Below are 26414 nucleotides of genomic sequence, written 5' to 3'. Positions count from 1 at the left end.
ATTTCAATGCAACCAGTGCTTAAGTGTAAATAGAGTTTGTATGACTCTCTGTCAGTGTAAAAAAGACAAAAACTAGCTCGAGAGAAAGTGTAGTAATAGAAAGTAGTGGATCATACTCGTCATCCCCGAGAGCTAGAAGATCACCATCTACAAAGATTCTGTAAGGGTATATCCATGACAGTGATTCCGGGGTGTATCAGACGACATATGCGTGATCTTTGTTCGGTATGTGCATACTGAATTTGTTATGTATGTGCAACTCAAGAACACCGAGAATTATTCAGATTCAGGCCATCCTCAGAGCAATATCCATATATCTTGTGTATTCTTTTCTTGTAGTCTAAATTGGTTACATATGATGTTCTTGCCCAGCTTTTTTCTCCCCTTACCTAGCGCGCCAAATGTCAAGGGTAAATCTCTGACAGTGATTCCAGGGTGTATCGGACGACAGGTGCATGATCTTTATTCGAGATGTGCCTACTGAATCTGTGTGTGTGTATGTGACTCAAGAACACCAAGAATTATCGAGGTTTAGGCCCCCCTTAGGGTAATAGCCCTACATCATGTGTATTATTTTCTTATGGTCTAAGTGGTTACAGATGATGTTCTTGCCCAGCCCTCTTCTCCTCGGGCCGAATCCTTCTTCGCCTATGGGATCTCTCTCTTTTTCATCCCTTCTTCCCTTTATATATCAGAGGGAGAGAGGAATTACATGTGAATCAAGACATAGACCTAGAGCTAGCTAGAGCTTCCCACCTAGGCCCATCATTACTAAGATCAGACTTATCTCACTTGCTCTACGACGCTACAGAGTCTGTCCCATCACTCTACCGCCTGTATCATCCCAATCATCTGAACTACCCTATCCCATCCCCACGCGCTGTCTGCGCACCTGCAAAAGACCTCTGCGCCGACCATGCCTTAAACGACCAGAAAGAGGACCTAGGGAAGAAAAATACTCGAGTGAAAAAATATTTATTGTGATTAGACTGTTTAGACACATACCTGCCCCGCGACCAAAGGAGACTGGTCGCGGGGTTTGCTCCTGCGACTGGGGACTGGTCGCGGAGCTTGGTCAGAGCGTCTGGTTGCGTGATCGCTGGCTGGTCGCATGGTTGCTAACTTATCACGCGGGGTGACCATGGTTCCGGACAAATGTGGCATACAACACCTGTTGATATCTTACCGACGTGGGTCCGCCCGCGAGGGGACCCCACTATTCTTTACACCGACAGATTCTTTTGCTCATCTTCTGATATCTGCACACTCAAGAACATGGCTAGCATAGGGGGTTGATTCATCAAAGACCACATCACAGGACTCCATGATGGTGTTTTTGTCAAGATTAAGAATCCTGTAAGAATGACCATGAAGCGAATACCTCAAGAAAATACCATCAGAAGAACAAGACTTGAACTTGTCAAGATTACCACGCGTTATGATGAAGCATCGACCACCAAAAATTCTCAAATGTGAAACCTTCGGCTTCCTCCAAAAACACAACTCATAAGAAGTCAAATTAAAAAATAAGCGTAAGAAAATCCGATTGAAGATATAACAAACTGTGCTAATAGCCTTAACCCAAAACTTCGTAGGAGTCCTATGCTCATCGAGCATCGTCCTGTGCTACAATACTTGCTTGGTATTTTGTTCATTTGGATCCATCTCCTAAAACAACGAAGGAATAATTCCAGCAGTGAAAGCTATCTGAAACAACATGATGATATGGGTTGAGAAGCTAAACACTATAGGTCTTATATACCGGCTCATCACTATTGGATCTTTACGAGCTTTTATGAGCTGATAGTAATAGAATATAATTGTCAGTTCGTATCAAGAAACAACAACAAAAGTCTATTAAAAAAGGACCGGCAATGATAATTGACTATCACTGCCGGTTCTAACTACGAATTAACAATTATGCTATCACTACCGATTTTTCTTATAAACCGGTAGTGAAACTTGACTATCATTACCGGTTCTTAGTCATGAAACAGTAGTAATAGTTCGTCAAGTATCACTACCGATTCGTGTTATGAACCGACAGTGATAAGCAGGTACAAGTTATGTAGAGCAAAAAAAAAGTCATCGTGGTCGGTTACCACGAGCAAACCGTTCAACCACTATGTTCGATGAATAGAACATCGTGGTCGAGGACCCGACCAGAGGGCCGACTACTTGAGCAGACTAGGAACCATGTCCCTTCTTGAGCAATAATAATGGATAATAGTTTATCCTAAAAAAATCATAATTTTTTAATACAAACTTTATATGAAAATTGTAGCCTATGACAAGATTAAAACTTTGTAGTTGAAAACTTTTTAATTTAAGGTCATTTAAATACCTAAATAATCATAAAAAGTTTTTTAAAATAAGGATCAAAAGGAAAACATATCTTATTGTTATCACTAGTACTTCAGTGGTGAGATAATAATAATGCATCGTGCGAGCTGAGAGGTTCCAGATTCGAGTGCCACGAAACGCACGGGTGCGTATTTCACGCGAAAAATCACGTGACTCATTTACTGCTGAAGGCTTCAACCGTCTTCAGCCGGTAGTGATAACTCATTTACTACTGGTCTCTAAGTCGGCAGTGATAATCCAACTATCACCGCATATTACACATTGCTGGCTCTAAAACCGGGTGTGAATGTGGTTTTAGAGCCAACAGTAAAAGCACTTTCTATAGTAATAAGAACTGATAGTAAGAAACACCTCCCGATATTGATAGCAAAAGCATTGACGATTCGTGGAGACTTAAAACATCAGTAAAACAGTACATGAATAATCCCTCCAAGCAGCATATACCCTTAGATAAGCCTTCGTATGAATCAATAACAAACAATTACGTGATAGAAAGTAACTCTATCCGTGAACAAAAACCGAGATCTATTAGTTGCGTTCACATCAAAATTCTGGACACTTTGATTACTAGTAAACAAAAATGTTGATAACTTGATTTCAAAAGTTTAGCTGCACAAATGCAGCAGCATCTAGCGATTTTATCCGGGTAATATACAAATGCACTAACGCAGGAGTTTACCGGAAATTTCAATGCCATGTCAGATCTGGAAGGGGAGTAAGCCTTTTTCGTGAACTCATAGGCAAGTAACTTAGCCATACAAAAAAAGGGTCGTCATCCATTGCCTCCTCTTGCGTACTCATGTTTGCAACGCTGGCGGCCGAGGACGGCTGAGTCGCTGAGATCTGTAGAGGCCGGTGATGAGGTCCTTCAAATCCACAAGACGCTATCCACTAGAACAGAAGGAGTTGGCGGCGGCCCGGCTAGTCCTCACTCCTCCCACCCATCCTCCTGGTCATGTCTCGGCGTTGAACAGACAGAGAGGGAGCAGGCCCCGTGGCTTGTCCCCCGGGGCATGGGCGGCGTGGACGCTTCTAGGTTGGATCCGAGAAATGAGGGGAGAGAGAGAGGGGCGGCACATATTGTGATTTGGGCAAGGGGTTGAGAGCATGGCCTGCTAAAAGAGGTCCAGTTTTTCTAATTTATTTTTGACATGGTTTTTTATTATTTTTTATTAGATAGTATGGATGGAAGGAGAGAGATGACGATGAATCAACTCGTATTTTATATGGTAGATATACTATCTATTTACTCATCTCCATTGTAGAAAAAAATATTTTCTAATAATGAAAATAAATTTTGTATATATATTTGCAAATCATAAAAGTGGAAATAGGAAAATATACCATCTACCATTTCATATTCTAATTGAATCCATACATATAGCCAATTCTTTCGAGAACTTACTGCTAGCCGTGCAGGCGCACGAGTTGATGTGGCCTCGCTAGTGAACTCATCACGTAACACAGGCATACCGCAAAGCTGCGCTGATGCTTTCTGAAAGGACAACCAAATTGAAGTGCAAAACTCCGGATGAATCATGGGGAAATGCAATTCTCGCCCTAGGTCCAACCTTCTGAGGTAGCAACTGTACACAAGTTTCTGCTTAATTATCCAGATCGTAGTACTTTATACAAGTCAATGCTTGGAGTCTTAGAGGAAAATATATATAGAGGATCACTGGGATCTGGTACTTTGCCAGAGGCGCGCGCATCCGTTGACGAAAGGAACCGGATCTGTACGCAAATTAGCAGCAGGTTTAATTTAACCGTGCTCTGCTGGAGCCATCGACGTACATATATCCCTGCCGCCCCCATGTGCATGCCGTGATGCGCTCTTCCTCGTTAGTCGTTTTCTTTTCTGATACGCTAGCTCCTCGTTACCTGAGGTCTGAGGACGACTCTAGGTTTGCCTTCTAGGTTTCACAACAACTCTGCATCGATGTGGCTGCTTGTCAGGATCAGCTGAGGAGCTTGGTAGCATGCAGATACCCTGTCGGCCGGTTGGATGGGCGTTAAAGAGAAGGGTGAAATACATGGAGTGACGTGCTGTTGAGGCCATGCGGCACGTCAAGCTTCTTGCTCTCTCACTCTCGTCCGTCTAGATTCAGTAGGTTGGGCATTCGGTGTTTTTGGTTTGGTATTTTCGGTGTAGGAACAATTTAGTTTTCAGAATGTGCAAACTGAAGATGATGGAAAATATTGAAAACACCGCCTAGTTCGGTTTCGGTTTTCAAGTTTTAGTTTTCGGTATCACTGAATTTCAGATCAGAAGGGTTACTCGGCGCCGTACGCAAATATCTCCACTTCTGCCTCGCCTTCTTCGTCATCGCCATATGCGCGCTCAAGGAGGTGGCCAAGCACCATCGGTGGTGCCTGTAGAATACATCCCCAGCGCACTGAGCATGGTCGTGCCCTTCTACCTCAGCTCCTTCTTTACCATCGACATGTGTGTGGGCTGGGCTGGCGACGTCTAGTGCTCTGGCGACAGGTAGCTAGGCGCTAGGGATGCCTAGGCGGTGGTGGCTTGGCGTCGTGGTAGGCTGGCGACAACGGTTAGGCAGAATTGTTAACAATCTTAAATCCACTGAGGTTTTATCTTATTCTGATCATTAGAGAGCGATTAAGCTTCTCTATACTCTTGATCGTAGTATTTAAAAAATGAAGATCTTTAGCATTCAAGAGTCATCTAGTTATGATACCTTGACTTGTAATGAACTCTTCAATAAGTTTAAGTTCATAGAAATAGTCACGTGCCTAGGTTAGATCTATGAAACCCCTATCACATGGTTTCATGATCTAGTAGTGACAGTCATGCATGAGTTTATTTTTCTTGTGCTAACCCTTCACCTGGTAGATTTGTTTTTTCTTCCTTGATCTCTATTACAGAAGAGCAGGTGGATGCACTTGATGATGAAAATCTAGCGTTGATTGTGAAGAAGTTCACCCGCTTCTACAACAACCGATGAGACTAGAGGAGATGTGATTCTCTGCTTGTTATGAGTGTGGTCACCACTCATTTCAAGCAGGACTGCCCCAAGCTCAAGAAGAAGGAAGATCACAACCACGACCATGACAAGTACCAGAAGAACAATAATTCCTTCTTTAAGAACTGTGACAAGATGGCCAAAAGGCAACCAAGGTGGCTTCACGAGCTTTTGTGGCGGCGCTCAGCGACATTGACATTTCCTCAAACGAGGATGTGAGCTTGAAAGAGGAGGAGCAACTTGTGAAGAATAAGAAGAAGAACTAAAATTTCACCGACCTTTGCTTTATATCGGGAGAGAACGACAGCATCAAGCCTGATTCGCATGAGGTACAACCATCCTATGACCAGCTTTCTGTTGAGGTAGATAGATTAACTGATGAGTTGGTTAGTCAAGATAGGTTGGTTCGTACTGCGGCTAGAGAGGTTAAGGAACTAAAGTCTAAGTTAGAATGTTCTTTGTTTGAGCTTGAATTGCTTAGGTCTAGGACTAAGGATGAAGAAGAGGACTGTGAGAGTTGTGTTATTATTATGACTGAGCTTGCTGAGTTTCAGATTTTGTATGCTCAAGTTGTCAGTCGGCTTGAGACTGTTGAGAAGAAACTCCTTGAGGAGCAATCTAGATCTACTCTTTTAGGCGCTTGCAAAAGATACTGAAATGAAAGAAAAATGCATTAAGAAGTTAGAGTCTAGATTAGAGAGTGCTGATTGTTCTAAGGATATACAGTCGAATTGTTCTACCTGTATCGTCTTTAAGAACAAACCCAGCTAGGTTAGAGAGCAAGCTCACAAGCTCATGGCTAAAAATAAGTACATATTTTTTTCTTGTGAAGCGATGTTCAGAAGGTAAGGACAACATGAATTTGATTTTAAACAATACCAAAATGTGTGTGGATAAGACATGATTACCTCTATGTTCTTGCAACAGTCTTGGCAAGACTGTTTTCACCACATTCACTACTCTAGAGCCTGAAAAAGTTAAGATCAGTGCCACATAGCTTGTGTCAGAAAAGAAAAATCTCACACCACAAATTAAAGCTTGTGTCAGAAAAGAAAAATCTCACACCACAAATTAAGAAGATAGTTTTCAAAGACAACTCAAGAGAGCTTCTCAGTCCAAGTTAAAAGCCCCTATAACAGCACCTAGAGTGATTAGCAGATCAGTACTTAAGAGACTATGTATGTATTTACTGTTAGAAAGAGGGCCATCTAGTTAAGTCCTATTTTCGTCGTAAAGAGAGATAAACAGTGTGAGTAAAAGTAGAGTACTCGGGACATGTATCATATCTCTTTTAATGTACTTGAGCCTTTTATGTGAAGTGGTGAGGAGATTTGGAATGTTGAATGGAGATCCAAAGGCCTAGTTAAAAAAGAATTATTGGAGGGGGAGGGGGGGGGGGGATCACGTGATTGATTTAATCTCACCGGCTTCATCTTCTTCTACCATGAGGTAATTAAGACTAGGGTGCAGTAGAGGTAGAGTTCAAAGGTTCACTGGTATAATTGAGTTGTTCACAAGATTAGACTTTAGCTACTGCCAAGCTGGCGGTTGTTCAAGCTATGTTATCATGCAGTAAAACTTTATGCATTGCAAGCCATATTGAGGAACCAGAAGACGAAAAAAAAAAAACCTGACGGCGAAATGCCAGCAGCCAATTTGAGCAATATTTTTGATATCAGCCACGGCAGTGAACCACATCATACATTCGATTGATCAGCTGAAGATCTGAATCGAGTGAAAACCGCATCTCTTAATGCACTTGGTTTCATTGGTATCTAGCACTTGCCCGCGGCTCTACAGGGTTAAAAAAACTTGCATACATTTTTTGTTTGACTAGAGCCTCGACACCCATGTGGACTTCGGATCGAGTGCCAGATAAATATTCTAATCTCTGTCCGGGATCGTAATTTTGCATCCACCGGTGAAGCCTTCGTTCTATACAAAACGTCGAAACGTTTCCCGGAGCAGCACAGAGTGCGGACGCACATTCTGAATACTTCTCTTTTGCTCTTGCTACCCCATCCCCTGACCATGGCGTCGGTGCTGGGCGCGTTCGCATCCAAGCTGGCGTTCATCATGATGGGCATGGCGAAGGAGGAGGTGGAGATGCTCCTCGGCGTGCCGGGCGAGATCACCAAGCTCGAGACGACGCTTGGCGACTTGAGCAGCATCCTGGCCGACGCTGAGAGGAAGGGAATCTGCAGCACTGCTGTGGAGAGGTGGGTGAGGGAGCTTAAGGATGCCATGTACCATGTCGACGACATCCTTGACCTCTGCCAGATCATGGAGGATGGAGAAGATCCCACAGCAACAGTAGCCACTCCAAAAACCGCTTCAAGGTGCTGGAACATCCCCAAGTTCTTTTGCTTTCGCAACCCCGTCACTGCACACGAGATCGGGAGGAAGATCCAGGCGCTCAACAAGCGACTGTTGGACATTGCGGAGAGGAGCTCTCGCTTTGGATTCATCATCCAAGAGATCAACTCCTTGGGTCAGTCCAACAAAGCTGCCACTTCTTGGTCCGACAGCAACCGAAAGACGGGACCGAGTATCATCCAGTCTGATGTTGTGGGCGAGAAGAGTAAGCAAGATACAAAGAAAATTGTTGATCTACTTGTCAAGAATGTGGACGCTCGTGTGGGAGTAAACAAAGAGAATGTGGTTATTGCCGCTGCTATCACAGGCGCTGGCGGGATAGGCAAAACAACCCTTGCTAGGATGGTTTTCAATGACAGCTTGGTGGAGGAAAACTTTGACAAGAGGATCTGGTTGAGCGTTAATAAAGAAGTCGACCAAATTGGTGTGCTACAAAATGTTATTGCTGCTCTTGGGAGCACTTACAATGGCTCCGTGGGAGACAAGGCGCTGCTCGAGTGTGCATTGAAGGAGGCGGTGCGGCAAAATAAGTTCTTGTTAGTGATGGATGATGTGTGGAGAGAGAGTGAGAATGTGTGGAGTGAGATTCTTAGAGTACCGCTTAATGATGGTGCTCCCGGCAGTCGAGTCTTGATGACCACTAGAAATGATGGAGTCGCTCGTAAGATGAAGGCACAACATCTCCACCGGGTTCATAAGCTAGAAGGAGAAGATGCTTGGATTTTGCTAAAGAATCAGGTCCGTAAATTTTATCCGTTGCACTACTTATATACGAACTCTGCACATACATATGCACGACTGAAATGTCCATGCTATGATTCAAAGTAACTCAAGCAACATCGAGGTTAAATCTGTACGGGATATTGAATGTGTCCGGTGATTCCAACTCTTTTTTTTAGCACCAATGAATATATAAAATAACTGTCGGGATGGAAAATATTGTGCTTTTTGCCATATGTTCAGCATGTAGTGTCAAATAACAAATAACTTAGCTAGGTAAATTCCCCACGCATTGCTGGGGAACTTTTAAGAAAAAATTGAAACTTCTGCATATAATTGGGCAGGGAAGTATTCGTCCTTGTAGAAAAGGAAGCAATGAACCGTGAAACAGGAAAAGCTCAGGGAAAATATCTCAGCAATTATTCAACTGTAACTCTAGCTAGTTGAATAAAATACTTGATCCTGTCACTTTTATCCTATATAGATTACCAGTTCTGCAGTTCAGAAAAAAGTAACCGATATGCCAGGCGAGATGCTGGGATAAACCAAGTAAATATCTACATTTCATATTGGGATTGGAAAATGATCTTTGAAAAACAAAATATTTGGCTTGGAAATGAAAGATTGGACATGGCGAAGAAATGTTCTGGAAAAAAACAGCGTGACCTTGGACTCTTGGATATCTCAAATACCACCCAAAAGTTTTTTGTTCTGTCCAACATTTTGGTTTGTTCTGACCCAGTCTTTTTATATTGAACTATAGAACTTAATCTTTGAAAAGTTTCCGAATCCCAACAAATAAGATAGTACACACACCAGCAATAATACCATTGTGTTTTTGGCCCTCATTATACTGTGTAGCATAAAGGGAATGCTAAATAATATGAAGGTATAGCCGAACATAAGGAAAATTACCTGTACTCAGTGAACTGCCATTCGATTGGGACAGGTAGACGTAGCTGTAAGGATTGTTCCTTGCCTGCTCCCCCGAGAGCTGCACATCGAACAAAAGTATGAGTTCCATAGTATGAACCCTCTTAAATAATAAAAAAAAGGAATGGAAACGGAAAACAAAATTTGTTGCTGCCAAATCCAATTATCCAAAAGTTGAACATGCATATCCTCCTCGGATACGGGGTGCAGAATCTGATATTGAATGAGTGTGTTGATTCATTATTGGAGTAGAAAATACGAAACTAACTCTAGTAAACACGTGCACACTTTAACTGACGGGTAAACAAAATCGATTAGTGCAGTGGAATAGTGGTTTGATCCTCAATAGGTAACGTGTGCAGGAACTTCTACTAACTGTGGGTAACTGGTTCCCGATTTGCGGCGGCCTCACACGGAGTGGCCCGCTCGACCCTGCCTCCAATGAAGGCTGTGGAAATGGGTCCCACTGTTAAAAAAAAAACTATGGGTAACTGGAATAGATTGAACTCCACCACATGCAGAAAGAACTGGTGCTACAAAGATGTCAATAAAGAGAAAGATTTGTGTTTTATTGCTTACAGCTATTCAAACTTCGAAGATTCCCTAGGGAAAAAGCATGCTTACAAAAAAAAAAAACCGAGTAGGTTAGGGTTGCTTACTAATAAAAGGAATCAATCCCATGACCAGATGGATTTCCACTGCACACCAATCTCAAAAGGATTAGGAATTGATTGCTCACAGTAATCCAAAGGCCTTCCAGAACCAAACAGATGTTCAAAAAAGAGGGTGGCAAGTTAGGGCTGCTTACCAGCAGAACAAATCAATCCCTAGTACAATACTGGCAAAGGGAGAGAGGGGCAAGGAGGGAGACGACAAACAAGAGCAAAGGGTTCCTGCTTGGTGGGTTGCGTGCTTTAGTGGTTGCAGGTGGGTTCGACGGCGCAAACACACGCTCAAGTGAAGCAGATGATGATGCACAAGTTCCTTTTGTTGACCTTGACCCCACATCCCTGAGCAGCTAGGAATCGTTGTCTGCTTCGCCCGAGCGTATGTTTGCACCGTCGAACCCGCCTGCAACCACTGAAACACGCAACCCACCGAGCAGGAACCCTTTGCTCTTGTATAGATATTATAGATTAAACAGATCATATCCTTAAGTTTTCAAGATTACTTGTCTATCAAGTTTGAAACATTTGTCCATTTTCTTAGGAAATATCTCTTTTCAATGTGTTTCCATTGATATAATGGTGCCTTGAAATATTTTCAAGCTCCTCTCCTACAATAATGTTATCTAAAAGAGATTAGTTACTTGTGGTATGCCATTTCATAAGGGCATTTGATTTGCTGATTAAGGGAGGCAAACATGTATACCTATCACTACGCGCACACACAAAACTTGCATCACACGTGATTGTGGCCCATAGCACATGCACCTAGAATGTCTCCCAAGTTTATTAAACATAAACATCTTGTACATGCCAAGGAGGGTGTTTTTTTTTTACGCATGAACTTTCCTAGCGCATCTCCATGATCTATAATAACCGCTTAGTTTTTTACATTATCCCCTGTGCTTCCATTACTGCTGCACAGGAAATCCCCCTGTGTTGAGGCCTGAGGCAACATGACGTAATTCTTTCAGAACTGGGAGCTTTCCCGTTTCTGCCAGTGGCTCTCCGTGTTCTACCCCCAGTCTGTCTGTCTCTCTCTTTCTCTCTCATGCGGCATATTTTTTCAACAGGTAGTTTTGAATGAGAGTGATGAACTAGAGGTCGGTGGATTAAAGGATATAGGGACAAAGATTGTGGAAAGATGTGATGGCTTGCCACTAGCAATTAAGGTGCTTGGAGGACTCTTGTCTAACATTAGTAGAACAAGAGATGCTTGGGTGGATGTTTGTAACCACTTCGCATGGTCGATAGAAGGGATTGATGACGATATTAACAAAGCAATCTATTTGAGTTTCGAGGAATTGCCTTCACACTTGAAACAATGTTTTCTGCTTTGTTCACTTTTCCCAAAAGATGAATTAATCAGATATGGAGATATAGTCCAGATATGGATCGCAGAAGGTTATGTGCATAACAAACCAGGTTCAAAGCTACCAGAAGATCTAGGGTTCGAGTACTACAAAGAATTGCTTTCAAGAAATCTTTTAGAACCAAAAGAAGGATCCTATAGACAGTTAGTATGCACCATGCATGATGTTGTCCGCTCCTTTGCTCAATATATAACAAAAGATGAAGTAGTAATTGTTAGTGAGGGGCAGAATGTAAACAGCACTCTTAGTACTTTGAAGCTTCGTCACCTATCTATCTCAAAAAAGGTAGTGGAGTGGGATGCTTTGCAAAAACAAGTCTCTCTGAGAACATTGATGTTATTTGGAAGCAACATGGTTGATTTGAAAGATTTCTGGAAACATCTTTCTTGCCTACGAGTAATAAATATATTTAAAATGAAACTTGCTGAGCTGCCAGATTCCATATGCCACCTCAAGCATCTGAGATACTTGGGACTCTCAGGTACACCCATACCTGCAATTCCTCAAGACATAGGAAGTCTAATTTTTCTACAAGCCATTGACCTTGTAGGATGTTCAAACATTTCTCAACTTCCTAACAGCATACTGAAGCTACGGAAGCTAAGGTTACTCGACATTAGAGGCACCAACATAACCTCAGTTCCTCGTGGTTTTGGAAAACTAGAAGATTTGGTCATACTGGCAGGGTTTCCAACCAATTCGGATGATTGCACAGATGGTTGGTGCAGCTTGGAAGAATTAGGGTCCTTGTCAAAGCTGAAACTACTTGATATAACAGGTTTGGAGAAGGCATCTTCAGGTTCCATGGCTGCTACAGCAAAGCTGTACAGTAAACACCACCAAACAACGTTAACTTTGAATTTTACCAGTAGGCTCGGAGACAACGGGGAGGTTGAAGAAAACATCAGCAAGGAGGAGCACGAACAAATCGAGGAGGTGTTGGGTAATCTCTGTCCTCCGACTTGCATAGAAGAACTTACTATCAAAGGTTACTTTGGAAGTGGCTTACCACAGTGGACCAAAATGATGTCACCCTTTGGGACCTTAAGGAAGTTTGTTCTAGAGGGTTACGCGTGCTGTAAACAGATTCCTAACGGATTGGGCCAGCTCCCCTTCCTAGAATACTTTTGGGTCGAGCAAGCTCCGTCCATCCAGTGTATTGGGCATGATTTCCTCCTCCCCTCCACGGGTGGTGAAGGTGATGGCAAGGACGATACACCAGTGATAACAAGAACAAGGATCGAAAGTAGGCAGCGTCATCATATTTCTCATGGTGCTGCTATTGCTTTTCCCAAGCTGAAAACATTGGGTTTTGAGGGCATGTTAGGATGGACAGAGTGGGACTGGGAGCAGCAGGTCCCAGCAATGACTGTTCTAGAGGGATTTTTGATTGACAACTGTAAACTGCAGCATCTTCCTCCTGGGCTTGCACACCATGCAGGTCGACTCATGCACTTGGACCTGAGAAATGTCTTGCATTTGGTCTCTGTAGAGAACTTCCTTTCGCTCGTTGAGCTAAAGATATTTGACAATCCAAGACTAGAGAGGATCACCAACTGTCCAAGCTTGCAGAAGACTACCATTTCCAGTTGCCCACGGCTGAAGTTATTGGAGGGTTTGCCAGCACTGGGAAGCATCCAATGGAAGGATTTCGATGCTGAAACACTACCACAATACTTACGAGAGGCAAAGTTAACTAAGTTGACTATATATTGTAGCCTCAGCTTGCTCAAACTGATATCCTTACAAGATGACACCTCTGAGTGGGGAAAGATCCAGCATGTCCAGCAGCTAAAGGCATATGCGTGTGAATCAGAGAAACTTGATCTCGACGGGTACATCTACTACACCAAGGAACCGTATTCCTTAGTTCTCAGACCGAGTTGCATGCAGGAGCAGGAAAATAAGCTCTAGCAGAACGGCTTGTTTGGCTGTCTAACTGTTGCATCTGGTGTCTGAAACCGAAAGGGAGAAGAACAGATTCGGTGGCGGCGCTCTGTAGCTCGGATTGGTAAGTATTGTTCTCAACGTCCGTTGTTCTTATGAATCAACATATAGAACCTCGAATCCTCACTTCCCAATATTGTTTAACAAATAAATAGTACGAATCTTACCTCAGGAAGGGAGCGCCCGCGCCGCCTCGCAGGAGCGGCAGGTTCGACGCGCGGTGGGCAGGGGGCGGACGGAGCACCGTGGCCGGGACGGGAGCGCGCACGCGCTGCTCTGCGGCAGCCGTTGCGTGCGCGCAGGCAGCAGGCGAACGACAGGAGGCCGGTAGGCGCCCGGATGCCTCAGGGAGCGGGTCAGGGCCTCAGGGGCAGGGTATGGCGCACAGGGAGAGAGCATGGGAATGGGGCACGCCGAAGGTGGGCTGCGCCTGCTTGAGACGCGCGCCGAGCGGGAGGGGCACCGAGGACACGCGGCAGAGCGGAGGAGGGAGGAACTCACCAGCGGCTGACCACCGCTGCGGGTTTAACGAGCTGTATCATCTGATTGAGATGTTCAATGTTACCGAGGACACCCGTTGCTTCTGTTGTTCACAAGCCCAGAATCCAAAATCTGTTCCACGCTTATCCTCCGGCGTAGCATTTATTTTGGCATTCCCTGTTTCAGCATTCCATAATGTGATTGTTCTCGTTCTTTTTGCCCCCTGTGAGATAAACCATCGTGTGATTGTTATTCCCAGCTAATGCTACGTTGTCTTCTTTGCTGCTGGTATACATCACCACTTCACCTGTCGATTCTTACTTAGCGTTTGGCGTTCGAGAATATGTACTGCCAAAGTTCAACTGGTAATGTGAACTTCTCAACAAATGACCAGCTGCGAGACCTTATTATGAAAAAGATAAGAGCTTGGCTGATAGGTGCCAATATAATATAGAATTGAGAACGACCATAAGAGAAAAGTAAATAGTTATCTTACTAATTTTTTTCAAAATAAATGGTCTTCCACTTTTATCACACAACGCATCTCAAAAACCAATAACGGAAGCAAAATCTTGAGGAATGCATATTTTTCATATATTTTCTCCTCCTTTCATCATGCAAGATTATTCTTTGTGACTTAGTGCATATTTTTCTCTCCTTTGGCAATGCAAACATTAAGAACAAAACATCATGCAAAGCATAATCATAAGATCCTAATGAACTTTCACAAGTATACCATAAAGTATTTGCAAATACTAAAGACATCAAAAGGCTATAGACAGTAGAATGAGCTCACAAGTGCACAAATGCTAAAAAGATATAGTATCACAAGAACATAAAGCTAGACAAGCTAAACGGAATAATTATTGGTGTATTTAAGTTCACATAGTTGAATCATGTTAGAAGTGACCACCACATAAATATCCACTCGTACCGAGGCAATACAAGCATTAAGAACTAGCTAACTTCAATCTCAAACTAGGTAAACAAACATTCATAATAATAGGTTTTGTAAATGTTCATATATAAAATCAAAACTTAGTTAGATCAAATGATCAAATTGACAGAGCTAGGAGGAACTGCTTATGGAGGGAACCCAATGGATCGGCCAAAGGGACGACGCTTATTGCTTGAAAATATGTTTGTATCTCCAAAAACAAAGGAGAAATAGGGGTCATCGACCTGTCAATGCAAAATGAAGCTCTCTTGGTGAAACATCTGTATAAATTCTACAATAAACTTGACATCCCTTGGATCAATCTAATCTACAATACTCTCTACTCAAATGGTTGTGTCCCACATGCATCCAGGCCAAGAGGATCCTTCTAGTGGCGGGATCTTTTTGGATCATTTTAGAGGTGTTGCTTCAGGTTCACCTGGGATTGGCTCCACCATTCTTCTCTGGCAGGACATGTGGGATGGAAACTACCTTAAAGATCAGCTCCCATATATGTACTCGTTTGCCAGAGAAAAGCATGTGTCTATTGCGACCTATAGAGAGCGATTCTTGCCCCATAGGAACTTCCACACCCGCTATCGAATGTTGCATTCCAAGAACTTTTGATTTTGCAATTAAGGCTGGAGAATATTCAAAGCCAAAGTACGTAAAAGGATTGTTAGAGTTATTATTGGGGCAGTGAAAGGTACTCTTCAAGTAAATTATATGCTTTGCCTTTTAAGGCCATTTTGCCCCCCCCAGCTCCCATTACCATGATCTGGAAGTCAGAGTGCTCCAAAAAGATCAGAGTCAAAAAGATCAGAGTGTTCACTTGTCTCCTTTTTCAGAGACAAAATTAACACCTGTAACATTATTAAAAGGAAAAGATGGAGAATTCAAAACAACAATTACAATTGTGTTCTTTGTAATTTAAACACGGAAGAAATGACCTCCCATCTCTTATTTGCCTGACCTTTCAGCGTTAGATGTTAGTCCTCTCTTGGCATTACCTGGACCAGGATGCAGAATTATTTGCAATGTTAGATGAAGCAACCAGGACTTTTCACGACATCTTCTTCTAGGAAGTCTTCACTATTGCAGCTTGAGAGATTTGGAAGCAAAAGAATGCAAAGATCTTTTAGCAAATCAATCTAGCTTTTCGCAGTTGGAAGAACGATTTTTTTACACTGTGCACTTATAACTGTACAGAATGACAGGATCCTTTCATGCTGAGTTTCCCAATGGATTAATAACTTAATTTAGTGTTTTCCTACTTTGTGTCTCTCTTTAAGACTTGCCTGTTTGCAGGCGTTGTACAGTAATTTTTCTCTTAATAAAATGGTCACCTTGCCCCTACCGGAGTTCTTTAAAAAAAAAAAAAGAGTAGCTTTTTCGTTATGGTACGTTCGGAACTGCAATGGTCTTGTGGTTGTGGCATTGGGTGCTGAAATCGAGAAGAACAATTTTGGTTGTGGCATTTTGTTGCTCAAATTGTAAGCATCTTATTTTGTGCTGAGTGAAAATGTGTCTCTCTAATCAGCGAGAGTCGAGAAACATTCAATTGTTCTCACGCTCGTTGTCCTTATGAATCAATACAGGAGCCTCAAATCCACACTTCACAAAATTGCTCAACAAAGTTGTAGTACAAATCTTACATCAGGAAGGGAGCGCCCGCGCCGCCTTGCAGGAGCGGCCAGTTCGACGCGCGCTGGGCAGGGGCCACTCCGCGGATGGCGGGCGGAGCGCCGTGACTGGGAGCTGGAGCGCAGGCGCGCTGCTTTGGGGCAGCCGTTGCGTGCGCCGGTGCGCGCAGGCAGCGGGCGACTAGCGAGCGGCAGTTAAATTTTTGTTTTTTAACTGAAAAACTATAGGTTTTTGTTTTTTAACTGAAAAACTAACTTCTAATGTCTAACTGATGGTTTTTTGCTATTGATTTTTGCAATAAATGTTTAGCTTCTCAGCATGTTAAAAAACAAAAAAAACTCTTTTCAACTAACTTCTCAACTTTTAGTTCATTTTCTTATAAACCAGTTTTTCAGTTTTTCAAATATCAACTTCTCAATGGCCCGTTTGGTTAGAAGCCAGAACAGGGCCTTAGTTATTCCCCGGAAGGCAATGTACAACATGAGATAGGAGCTGAACTGACCATATCAGTTCCTTTTGATGAACTGTGCACTATTGATTTAACGATGATGGTAGCTATGGCAAGTAAAAGACGACAGCCGCCTATCAAAACTAGCTGTTCCTGTGTGGGAAACATATATATACATAAGTCAGGGCGGATGAGCTTATCACACTGTGTACGACTGCCGAATAGTATCGATATCCAGGCCCTTCAGCTTCACAACTGACTCCACATGCCCCTTCAGCGTATGAAGCTCCCTCAGCCTGCAATGAGATATCGACAAGCCAGTAGTTACCTTTACGTTGTTAAGGTGCAACATAAAAATTATGCAGGAGACGCGCATTGGCATCACGCAGCTGCATTTTGATGCGAATGGAGAGTTCCAAGGGAAGAAGTATGCTTCTGATCTTCGAAGGCAAGACCACAAATACCAAGTACTGTTGATGCGAGTGGGACCAGTGCTACTATAAACATCCCAAAACATGACAGATCATGGAAAGCACTAGTATTTTTTTCTTTTTTTCTTTTTGGTTGCAAGTGATAGTATTAGTATCAGTATTTGTTTTGCAAATCATCCCGGCAGATTTGATCCTACCTTGCGATCTCAGCCCTTCGTTTCGCCTCTTCGGCCATTTGATTCAGCTCGTTCACCCTCTCAGGGAACATCTTGGCATCCGGTGGCTGCAGGCCGTGGAGTGTCCTCTGTGCATGTGCCCACTTGAGCTCCCTCTCTTCCTTGCCAAAGTCCTTCTTTCTTGTAAATGCGATCTGTAAACCGAAAATTAGTCAGAAATGCATGGAAAATAGGTATAGCAAGACAACTATGCAGTGTGTATTTCCATTACTCTTTGCTCAATGACAAGATCCCATGCTTTCCCGCTCAGAGCATATCGGATGAGGAACTTGATGATATCGAGTGGGAAGTAAAAAATGAGATTGTAGAGCCACACAACACCAGCCCAGCCCCACCCAATGCCTTTGATTGAAGTGAATCCCCAGTCGGCGTATACAGCAATTAATGTAGCTATCTGCATTCAAAGGTAAGTACTTGCATAATGAGACTCATTCCAATAACTGAATTTTATCAAGTGGTGCAGAGCAAAGGGTGAGAGAGCATACCAGCTGTGCAACCAAGAAAGCAAAGACCAATATAAATCCAGGGCGCTCAACAAATGACCAGCTGCGAGACCTTGTGACAAAGATGAGAGCTTGACTGATGGTGCTAACTTGGAGATATACAGCAGAGGCAAGTTTTTGGTGATCATCCTGAGCTGTCTTCTCAAGGCTTTCGACCTGAAAGATCCTCTAAAACACCATTGAACAGTATAGAGTCAATGCATTTCTCAGAACAATCATGAAACTTAATGCTGCAGTTACTAGCTTCATAAGCCATTTTTATTGTCAAAATGTTTAATAGAGATTGCCCAAGTCATATAGGCTTTTTCAACAGAACCAAAAAAAAACGTGTTGGCATTTTTCTTGATCATTACTGGGAAAAAGTTAGTCTTATATGCAGCCCAGAAGAAGATGACAGTCATCATTGCCAAGTATCCACCAAGCACAATTCCAGTAGTGAAAATCTCAGACAGCTTCCAGCTGTCAGGTAATGGAGAAGGCTTTACTCGATCCTTTGATATAGTCATTATGGTACCTGTTCGTACCAGGAAATGGTTGAAGTGAAAATGATGTTTACTACTTTCCACCACCATATGGTGATTGACTGCAGGGGTGAAAGGAACAAGAAGAGATGTACCATCATTCAGAATTGCAATAATCAGGACCATAAATGGTGGGAAATCGAACTCCCATATGAGGGCAAGCAGCATAAATCCAAGCTGTTGAAATATAGAGCAACCAAACACATTAGTCCCTGGTTCATTTACATAATCTTAAAAATCAAGATGAATACACCGCATAGTTGACCATCAATTTAATGGTGGGAGAATCATACATTGCAATCTAATTACATATGCATCTAATTAGCTTGCAGTATAACATAAACACCTAAACGAATCAATAAAATAAATAGAGAGATATTTTAACATGCATGCAATAGAATAATATGAAATTTATGTAACCACAGATGGAACCATGAACTTGGACAGTATAAAATTCTAGTTCTGAAGAATAAAACAATAGAACATACCACGATACGTATTGTAATCGAGACAGCATAGATCTGTAAATATAAATGTGGATTAGCAAAATAACATAAACAAAACAACAATAAATCTATCTCCGTAGGTTTCCATCTGACATACAGTGTAGTTCTTCATCCTCTGGAAAATCGCCCGGCTGGTAAGAACAGCGCTAATGATCACACTCAGGCCAGGTTCTGTTAGGACAATATCAGAAGCACTCCTGGCTGCGTCAGTCGCATCAGCAACTGCTATACCAATATCAGCTTTCTTTAGGGCTGGAGCATCATTTACTCCATCACCAGTCATTCCACAAATGTGTTTTCGTGCTTGCAGACGTTTTACAATCTCATACTTGTGCTCTGAGAAAAAAGGGAAAAAAAAAAGATCTAATTACTCAGCTGTTATACTTTCTGTTCCTGCCCCCATTTTCAACCCTTTGAAAACAATTTCCCTGCTATTGAAGTGAAGCATACCTGGGAAGACACCAGCAAAACCATCAGCTTTCTCAATTAGATCATCAACTGGAAAAGCAGCAATAGACTCATCCTTTTTCTGTCCCAACAAAGCAGAGGAAGGGTACATATTAGTACCCATTCCTAAGCGGCGTCCTGTTTCCTTTCCAATTGCTAGTTGATCACCTGGAAATAATAAAATAAATTTGAATCCACATAATTCAGTATGGTGTTGATGGTCCCAATACTGACAACAAATGCAGAAGAGTAGTGGATGATTTCATTTTCGCATGATAAAAACTTCAATTCCTTACTTATGCTTCATCAGGACCATGAATTCCTGATTCGACATATTGCAGTCCTATAGACTCATCCTATCTATTCTCAAGAGCCAACACAGTAGATTAGGATCCTTATACCTCTGATGGATCATCTTACATAACAAATGGATGCAAACTACCCTCTGATGTGTAAATGGCATCGACTTCACTGCAGTAAAAACTACAACCCCACGAGATCTATCTTTTTTTTTAATGATTGTTGTCCTATTCTTAAAAAAAATAGGAAAACATCAAAGGCATGACATCCACGAAAACTGGATTGTCTGAAAATTGAGCGAAACACCATTTGGACTTCCAAAAAGTATACCTGTGATCATCTTCACATTAACACCAAGGTTCAGTGCCCTTCGAATTGTTTCTGCACTATCATGCCTTGGAGGATCAAAGAGTGGCATAAGAGCAATGAAATGCCATGGCCCACCAGGACTTTCTTTCCTTCCGTCTGGCACTTCCTACATGACAGAGAGAACAACCATCAAGAAAACAACATATGCACATACATGACAGGAAAAAAAACCGTGCAACAAACTTAACCATAATTTAATGCTGACTACTACCAATTCTACACTAGTTCAAACATGTTTAATAAATTTTCAGATTATGCGAGCTTTAAGTGGACTCTGAAGGAGTTCCTTTGAAGTTCACTCACCTGATATGCTACAGCAAGTGATCGAAGTCCACGCTCTGCAAACTTGTCAATTACAGCATGGACTCTTCGTTCTATCTCTGACTTGTTGTGAGCTAGGTTGAGAATCTGAAGGTCATTTTGTTAATCAATAAGACCATGCTATAAATGACAAATCCAGATAATGCCTTTTGAAGCTATGTTTCAATCCAGTTTTTACATACCTGCTCGGGTGCACCTTTACTAACACGATACATCTTCCCATCACTATCAATGTATGTCAAGGCAGTTCTTTTGTCGGTAGGATTGAATGGCAGGAAATGAACTTCTTGAATACCAGCACGTGCCTGTGGGAAATGTTGTTGGATGTTCATGTCATCAAATAAACAAGATAGGTATCCCTATTCCGTCCCTACTCAACAATCGATATACCTCTTTTGGATCAGCTAGCATCCCAACTATTGCAGTATCAATAGCATCTTGATTTTCTATTCGGGATGCTCTAGCTGCCATCAGAATTACTTGGTCTTGAGTCACTCCTCTTTCAAAAATCTGGACCAACAAGAGAAAAGTAAGTGTTTTAAGCTCAGACGTGGAGGACTAAATGGTGGTTGTTCAAGTCTAACCTCAATGAGATTCTTATCCACTGTGAGCTTATTTAAAGTCAGGGTTCCAGTTTTATCACTGCAAAGAACATCCATACCAGCCATCTCTTCGATTGCAGTCATTCTTTTTGTTATAGCTCCCTGCATAATTTTTTTTTTAAAAAAAACAGCAACTAAGTATATAGCACAGAAGTTCTGGCCTGGTCATCACATGATTAACAGTACCCTCAAAGAGATGTAAACCTGTTGAGCCAAGCGATGAGACCCGATAGCCATGGTCACAGATAAAACTGTTGGCATTGCTATGGGAATGCCTCCAATGAGGAGCACCAAAAGGTTGTCAATCCCAGGACGGTACGCCCTGTGCTGGATAGGGTACATGACAATGATCTCAACAAACATCCCCACAGCAATGGAGCAAATACAAAAGTTCCCAATGGCTGTCAAGACCTGCATCAATCACATAATAATGAGTGTAACAATGTAGTAATGACTCAAATGACAGCATCAGATATGAATGTGAGGCTTCTCGATCTTGCCTTTTGGAAATGGCCAACTTGATTCGTGGAGTCAACAAGATGTGCAGCCTTTCCAAAGAAAGTGTGCACACCAGTTGCTATCACAACAGCTTCAATCTCACCCTGCTTGACCGTTGAACCAGAGTAGACGCCATCACCAGGACCTTTGGTGACTGGCAATGACTCTCCAGTTAGTGCAGACTATAAATAAGAGGTCAGATCAAGATGTGAGATGAAGAAACCTAGGTGGATGAAATAAATGGTGAAGGAGACCAAATGTCAAAGATATAAAGAACCTGATCGATCTTCAAAGGGTCTCCATCAAGGAGGCGAGCATCTGCAGGAATGATATCTCCAAGTTTAATACTGATGATGTCCCCGGGCACAAGGATGGCTGCTTCTTTCTCAGTCCAACGGCCATCACGAAGCACCTATCCAACAATACCCAACATGAGTTTTGATTTTCAAATAGACATCATAAAGACGATACATGGACTCAGGGATAAAATAATGAGATATCACAATAATTTTTTACAGCGGATGTCGCAAAATAAGTGGATAAGGACCTTGGCTTTCGGAGCAAGATGGGCCATAAGTGCCGCAGCAGCATTGCCAGCATTATTTTCCTCAATGAAACTGATAGTTGAGTTGATAAGTAGCAGTGTGATGATACCAACGAAGTCCTGCCAGTCTGGTGGCTTTCCCTGATGACATAAAACATCTCATCTACTGTTAAAAGAGCAGGATGTACACACTTCATTCATCACCATTCACTAAAGTAAAAGGCAATAAACAACTAAATAGGAAATTTTGTCATAGTTCTTACCCCACCGTTCGCCAATGCGATGGCCATGACAGCTGCAGCCTCCATGACCCATGACAGTGGATTCCACATGAACCCCAGAAACTTGAGAAACTTGCTCTCCTGCAGCAATCAACTCCAACTTAATGAGCCATGTGAAGGAAGATAGAAAAGCGAAGAAACAAGATTGTTCTCTCTGAGAAGAACAAAATCTTTCCCGAGAAATGGCCGAATGGGCTGGAGAAACCTGACCTTCTTCTCTTCGAGCTTGTTCGGGCCAAATATTTGTAGGCGTTGCTGCGCCTGCTCGGAAGTGAGCCCCTGGTGGCTGCATCTCAGATTCTCAAACACTTCCTCAAGTGGGATGTTCTCCTGCAAAATAATTGCAAAAGCAGCCTTTTACAAACTAAACGAGTTCTATAATCAGGAAAACAAAGTGAAAAAATTCCTGAGTGCGAAATTGCCACCGCGCACATGCCAAAATAAAAGAGAAAATAAAATTCTAATTCAACCTGCCAGTGTGCAACCTACTGTTGCTATCAACCAAAACCTGAGTCTAAGGGACCATTTCCAATAGAACAAAACTCGTATGGACATAATTTTACCAAATAGTGGAAAAAGATCTGCAATAAAAAGGGACATGATAAAATTAAAGAAAGATGCCAACATATCCATGCAACCAAACGGATATCATGATCAGAAAGAGAAGCAAGAACACGGAACTCCAAAATAAGTAAGCACAATAAAGAAAGAATCGTGTCACAGCGATGTCACCTAGAATTCTGAAATTTACAAACATTAAACAAGAAACCATCCCAGTTGTGCCACCCACGGCGCCAGCTGAACAAGAATTAGCAACCCAAGTCCCTCTTTCCAAGCAATCCATGAATTAGCAATGAAGTACTAACATATAAATCCAAGAACATATAACAACAAGATGGTGCAATTAGCTCGGAGCCTGGACGCTCGCGCCTTTATTTCAAAAAAGAAAAAAGAAAAACAAGATTGTACAACAACATGAACAGAGGACCAAAGAACTAGCAAACCAATTTTGCCACCCTGAAATAATGCTACAGGCCAATATGTTCTTGACAACACACAGGACCACGATCCACATGCTAATTCCACTGCACGATCCAGAGAGATAACAAGAACCAAGAAACCCCCGTGGTTCTGCGAGCCCAAGAGCCAAGAACGCCCAGACGCAGACTTGCCAGGACACTACTACCCCAAGAGCAGTCAGTTGTTACCAAGTCGACGGCCTCCTTGAGGACAGCGTCCAAGTTCCCCTCCTTGTTGACCATGGCAACACCCCTCTGATCTTCCCCACAAAAAGCCTCTCTGCTCTGCTCTGCTCCGCTCCCCCTTTCGGACTTATATGCGAAGTTATAGAGCACTATAAATGTGCAGGGGTTTTTTGGGCGTGTGGGAGAGTGAGCAAGTGGCGAAACCTCTGGAGCGGGTAGACTGTAGAGGTGGTGGGGAAGTAGGAGGAGAGAGGTGGGTTCCCACGCGGGCCGCGGCGCGCAAGAGACAGTGCGAGAAGAGGAGAAGAAGGTGCAAGAAAGTGACAAGAAATGGAGATTAAAAGAAATATAGAGAGGAAATGAAAAGTGTTAGTTAGGTCTTTTTCTAGAGCATTCGATTTTAATTGATTCTGTAGTAAATTTGTTTCTGTCTATAAAATTATTTACTAAGGTGGCTGACTTCTGATTTCTGAAAGAAATATTATGCTAGAATTGTCATTTTTATCTCTGGTTGACTCTTGATTTGTAACTATTTCTTGTCATGTTTCTTTGTTACACTAATAAATTATGACTATATATTGTAAGAACATTGGATTACATAAGATTACTATATAAATATAGTTTGAGTAGTTAAAACATAACATTAATAATATAGATATTACAACTAAATGAGCCCAAATGATTACATCATATTACAACATTGATCTTTATTCTTTTGATTCATAAAGTATATATTTCCATGATTACATCATATCACGTACGCCACACATACATATATCTAACTAATCATTGCGATCATGTCTTCGGGTTCTGAGGGACACCTCACATAACATTACAATGACACTATTAGTCGACTAACAGCAGAGGCATAAGTAACCGGGTTGTCATCCAGCAATAGCATATCACCGTCGAGAAGGAACACATCACCAATTGGCAACAAGGAAAACTCAACATTCTCACAATGTCAATACTAGAACCACAAAAAGGCAATCTGGAAAAACAACACCATGCCCCGAGGTCCCTAGCATCAATCAGACAATCTTAATGGGTACAATAGGCAGTATCACTTCAACAACTATTGCTCAACCAAAGAGACAGGGAGCAACCATAGATTGAAGACCAGAAACACACACACATGTGGTTATCAATCAAGTACCTTCACGGTGGCACGCGTATAACGGTATGACCATGATGGCGACACAGAGAGATAATACGCGTACAGCCAGTCAGAACATCATACGGCACACATGCGTGCCACCCAAGACATACGGTAGCACACACGCACACCGGCCAGCCAACTCACCCAGTGGCACACACGTGCATGCACAGATCAACGTGGTGGCGACACACACATCATCACGGGCGATAACACGTACCAGTGGGGACATACACCAGCACGTCGGCAGCGCATGCACATCCGTACAACGGCGGCACGCGCACACCATGTAGCATCTAGACCCCTATACAAGTGGTAAGTGTTGTGACTAACAAGTTTATTTTAAAGGACAATTAAAATATTAGTTTATAATATTGTTGGGTGATCTTGGTCCCGTAATTAAATGGTTTAGCAATCAAAGGATGTGAGCGTCAAGATTAAGGACCTTCTAGTTCTAAGTGTCATAAAGAGATGAAGTACACTAGAATAGCATAGCCTATCTTTAATTATTTGACTGTACTATAAAGAGAGCTAAGAGCAGTAGTTTGACCTCGTTGAGTTTAGAATTGATTAGATGCACACTTGTGAAATTCTAACACTAGGTAACTCAGAGAAGCACATGGATGAATTGAAAAGAAGATATAATTTAAAAGAAGTTTGAACTGGACAAGTTCTGAAAAACCTCTATATGACGGATGGTCCAGCGCTAATGAGCTTATACATGCTGGAGTATTTGTTAAGAAGTGGGCTTTAATGCTTGTGCATGCTGGATGATTAGACGAGGTTAAATCGACTGTGTCAGAGTATTTTTCAGAAGAGGGATTTCAAGTTGTACACGTTGGATGGTCCGGCGTACACATCGGAAGCATCGTTAAGTAAAAGTTCAGAGGATTTCTTTGTGTTTCACTGGAAAACGGAGTTATACATGTCGAATGGTCCAGCTCATATGGGAGGCATCGTTGGAGTAAAGTCCAGAAGGCTCCTATTAAGTAGAAAAAGGACATATACATGCCGGATGGTCCAACACATACATAGGAGGCTTTGCTGTAGCATTTGGAGCTGTAACGCTAGTTTTAGGTGGACGGTTCACACCGGATTGTTCGGTGTTTAGAGCCTGTGCATGCAAGATCATCCGGCGTTCACGAAAAATGTAGGTGGTTAGGCAACGGCTAGTTTTAGACCTCTAGCCTATAAATACCCCCTCATTTCATCTCAGTTGGGTAACCTTGCGATTCAAAAGAGCTAGAACACTTAGTGTATGATCAAGAGGCATAAGAGTGCACTAGAGTGATTTGCAAAGTTCTTAATTAAAGATTAAGAACATCATTATTGCAAGAAGAGTAGAAAGTGTATATCTAGCTATAGTCCAGGTTTGATTGAGGTCAAGTGAAGCTATTGGCTTGTTACTCTTGGTGGTTGGCAACACCTAATTGGTCTTAGTGATTGGTGGTGTATTGATGAGTTCTTGTAGTTCTTGTGGGAGCCCTAAGAGGAAGCTTTGTGCTTGGTTTGAAGCACGTCAATCCAGAGATGAAGATGTGGCTATCACTAGGGAGCACTTGAGTCTTGGTGACTAAAGGGGAGCGATATCCTTAGTGGATGCTACAACGAGGATTAGGGAAG

General features: G+C 42.3%; 2 protein-coding genes and 1 long non-coding RNA gene across 3 annotated transcripts; 1 reads left to right on the top strand and 2 right to left on the bottom strand.

Moving 5' to 3' along the window:
• Positions 1-2488: 2488 nt before the first annotated feature.
• On the bottom strand, positions 2489-14090 carry LOC133913063 (uncharacterized). Its single transcript, XR_009908981.1, has 5 exons — positions 13530-14090; positions 10037-10130; positions 9360-9438; positions 6257-6316; positions 2489-5702 (listed from the first exon to the last, which is right to left on the bottom strand). It is a non-coding gene; the product is annotated as an uncharacterized LOC133913063 (long non-coding RNA).
• Positions 8329-13664, top strand: LOC133913062 (putative disease resistance protein RGA3). Its single transcript, XM_062356105.1, has 4 exons — positions 8329-8462; positions 11116-11662; positions 11897-13426; positions 13535-13664. The coding sequence occupies exons 1-3, from the start codon at positions 8358-8360 to the stop codon at positions 13327-13329; spliced, it is 2085 nt and encodes a 694-aa protein (XP_062212089.1). The 5' UTR covers positions 8329-8357; the 3' UTR covers positions 13330-13426; positions 13535-13664.
• Positions 14091-16810: 2720 nt separating the features above from the next.
• On the bottom strand, positions 16811-23853 carry LOC133913059 (plasma membrane ATPase 1-like). The gene is made up of 21 exons (XM_062356101.1): positions 23639-23853; positions 22641-22760; positions 22413-22511; positions 22153-22290; positions 21883-22017; positions 21608-21787; positions 21312-21518; positions 21090-21209; positions 20896-21015; positions 20688-20810; positions 20488-20592; positions 20146-20290; positions 19519-19683; positions 19166-19404; positions 19051-19083; positions 18658-18739; positions 18395-18555; positions 18024-18209; positions 17750-17932; positions 17500-17672; positions 16811-17167 (listed from the first exon to the last, which is right to left on the bottom strand). The coding sequence occupies exons 1-21, from the start codon at positions 23690-23692 to the stop codon at positions 17071-17073; spliced, it is 2865 nt and encodes a 954-aa protein (XP_062212085.1). The 5' UTR covers positions 23693-23853; the 3' UTR covers positions 16811-17070.
• Between the last annotated feature and the right edge of the window lie 2561 nt (positions 23854-26414).

This window comes from Phragmites australis, chromosome 3 (assembly GCF_958298935.1).
Source record: "Phragmites australis chromosome 3, lpPhrAust1.1, whole genome shotgun sequence".
In the NCBI taxonomy this organism is placed as follows: Eukaryota; Viridiplantae; Streptophyta; class Magnoliopsida; order Poales; family Poaceae; genus Phragmites; species Phragmites australis.
The sequence above is the reverse complement of the archived record's forward strand: the minus strand, read 5'-3'. Positions and strand labels throughout refer to the sequence as shown.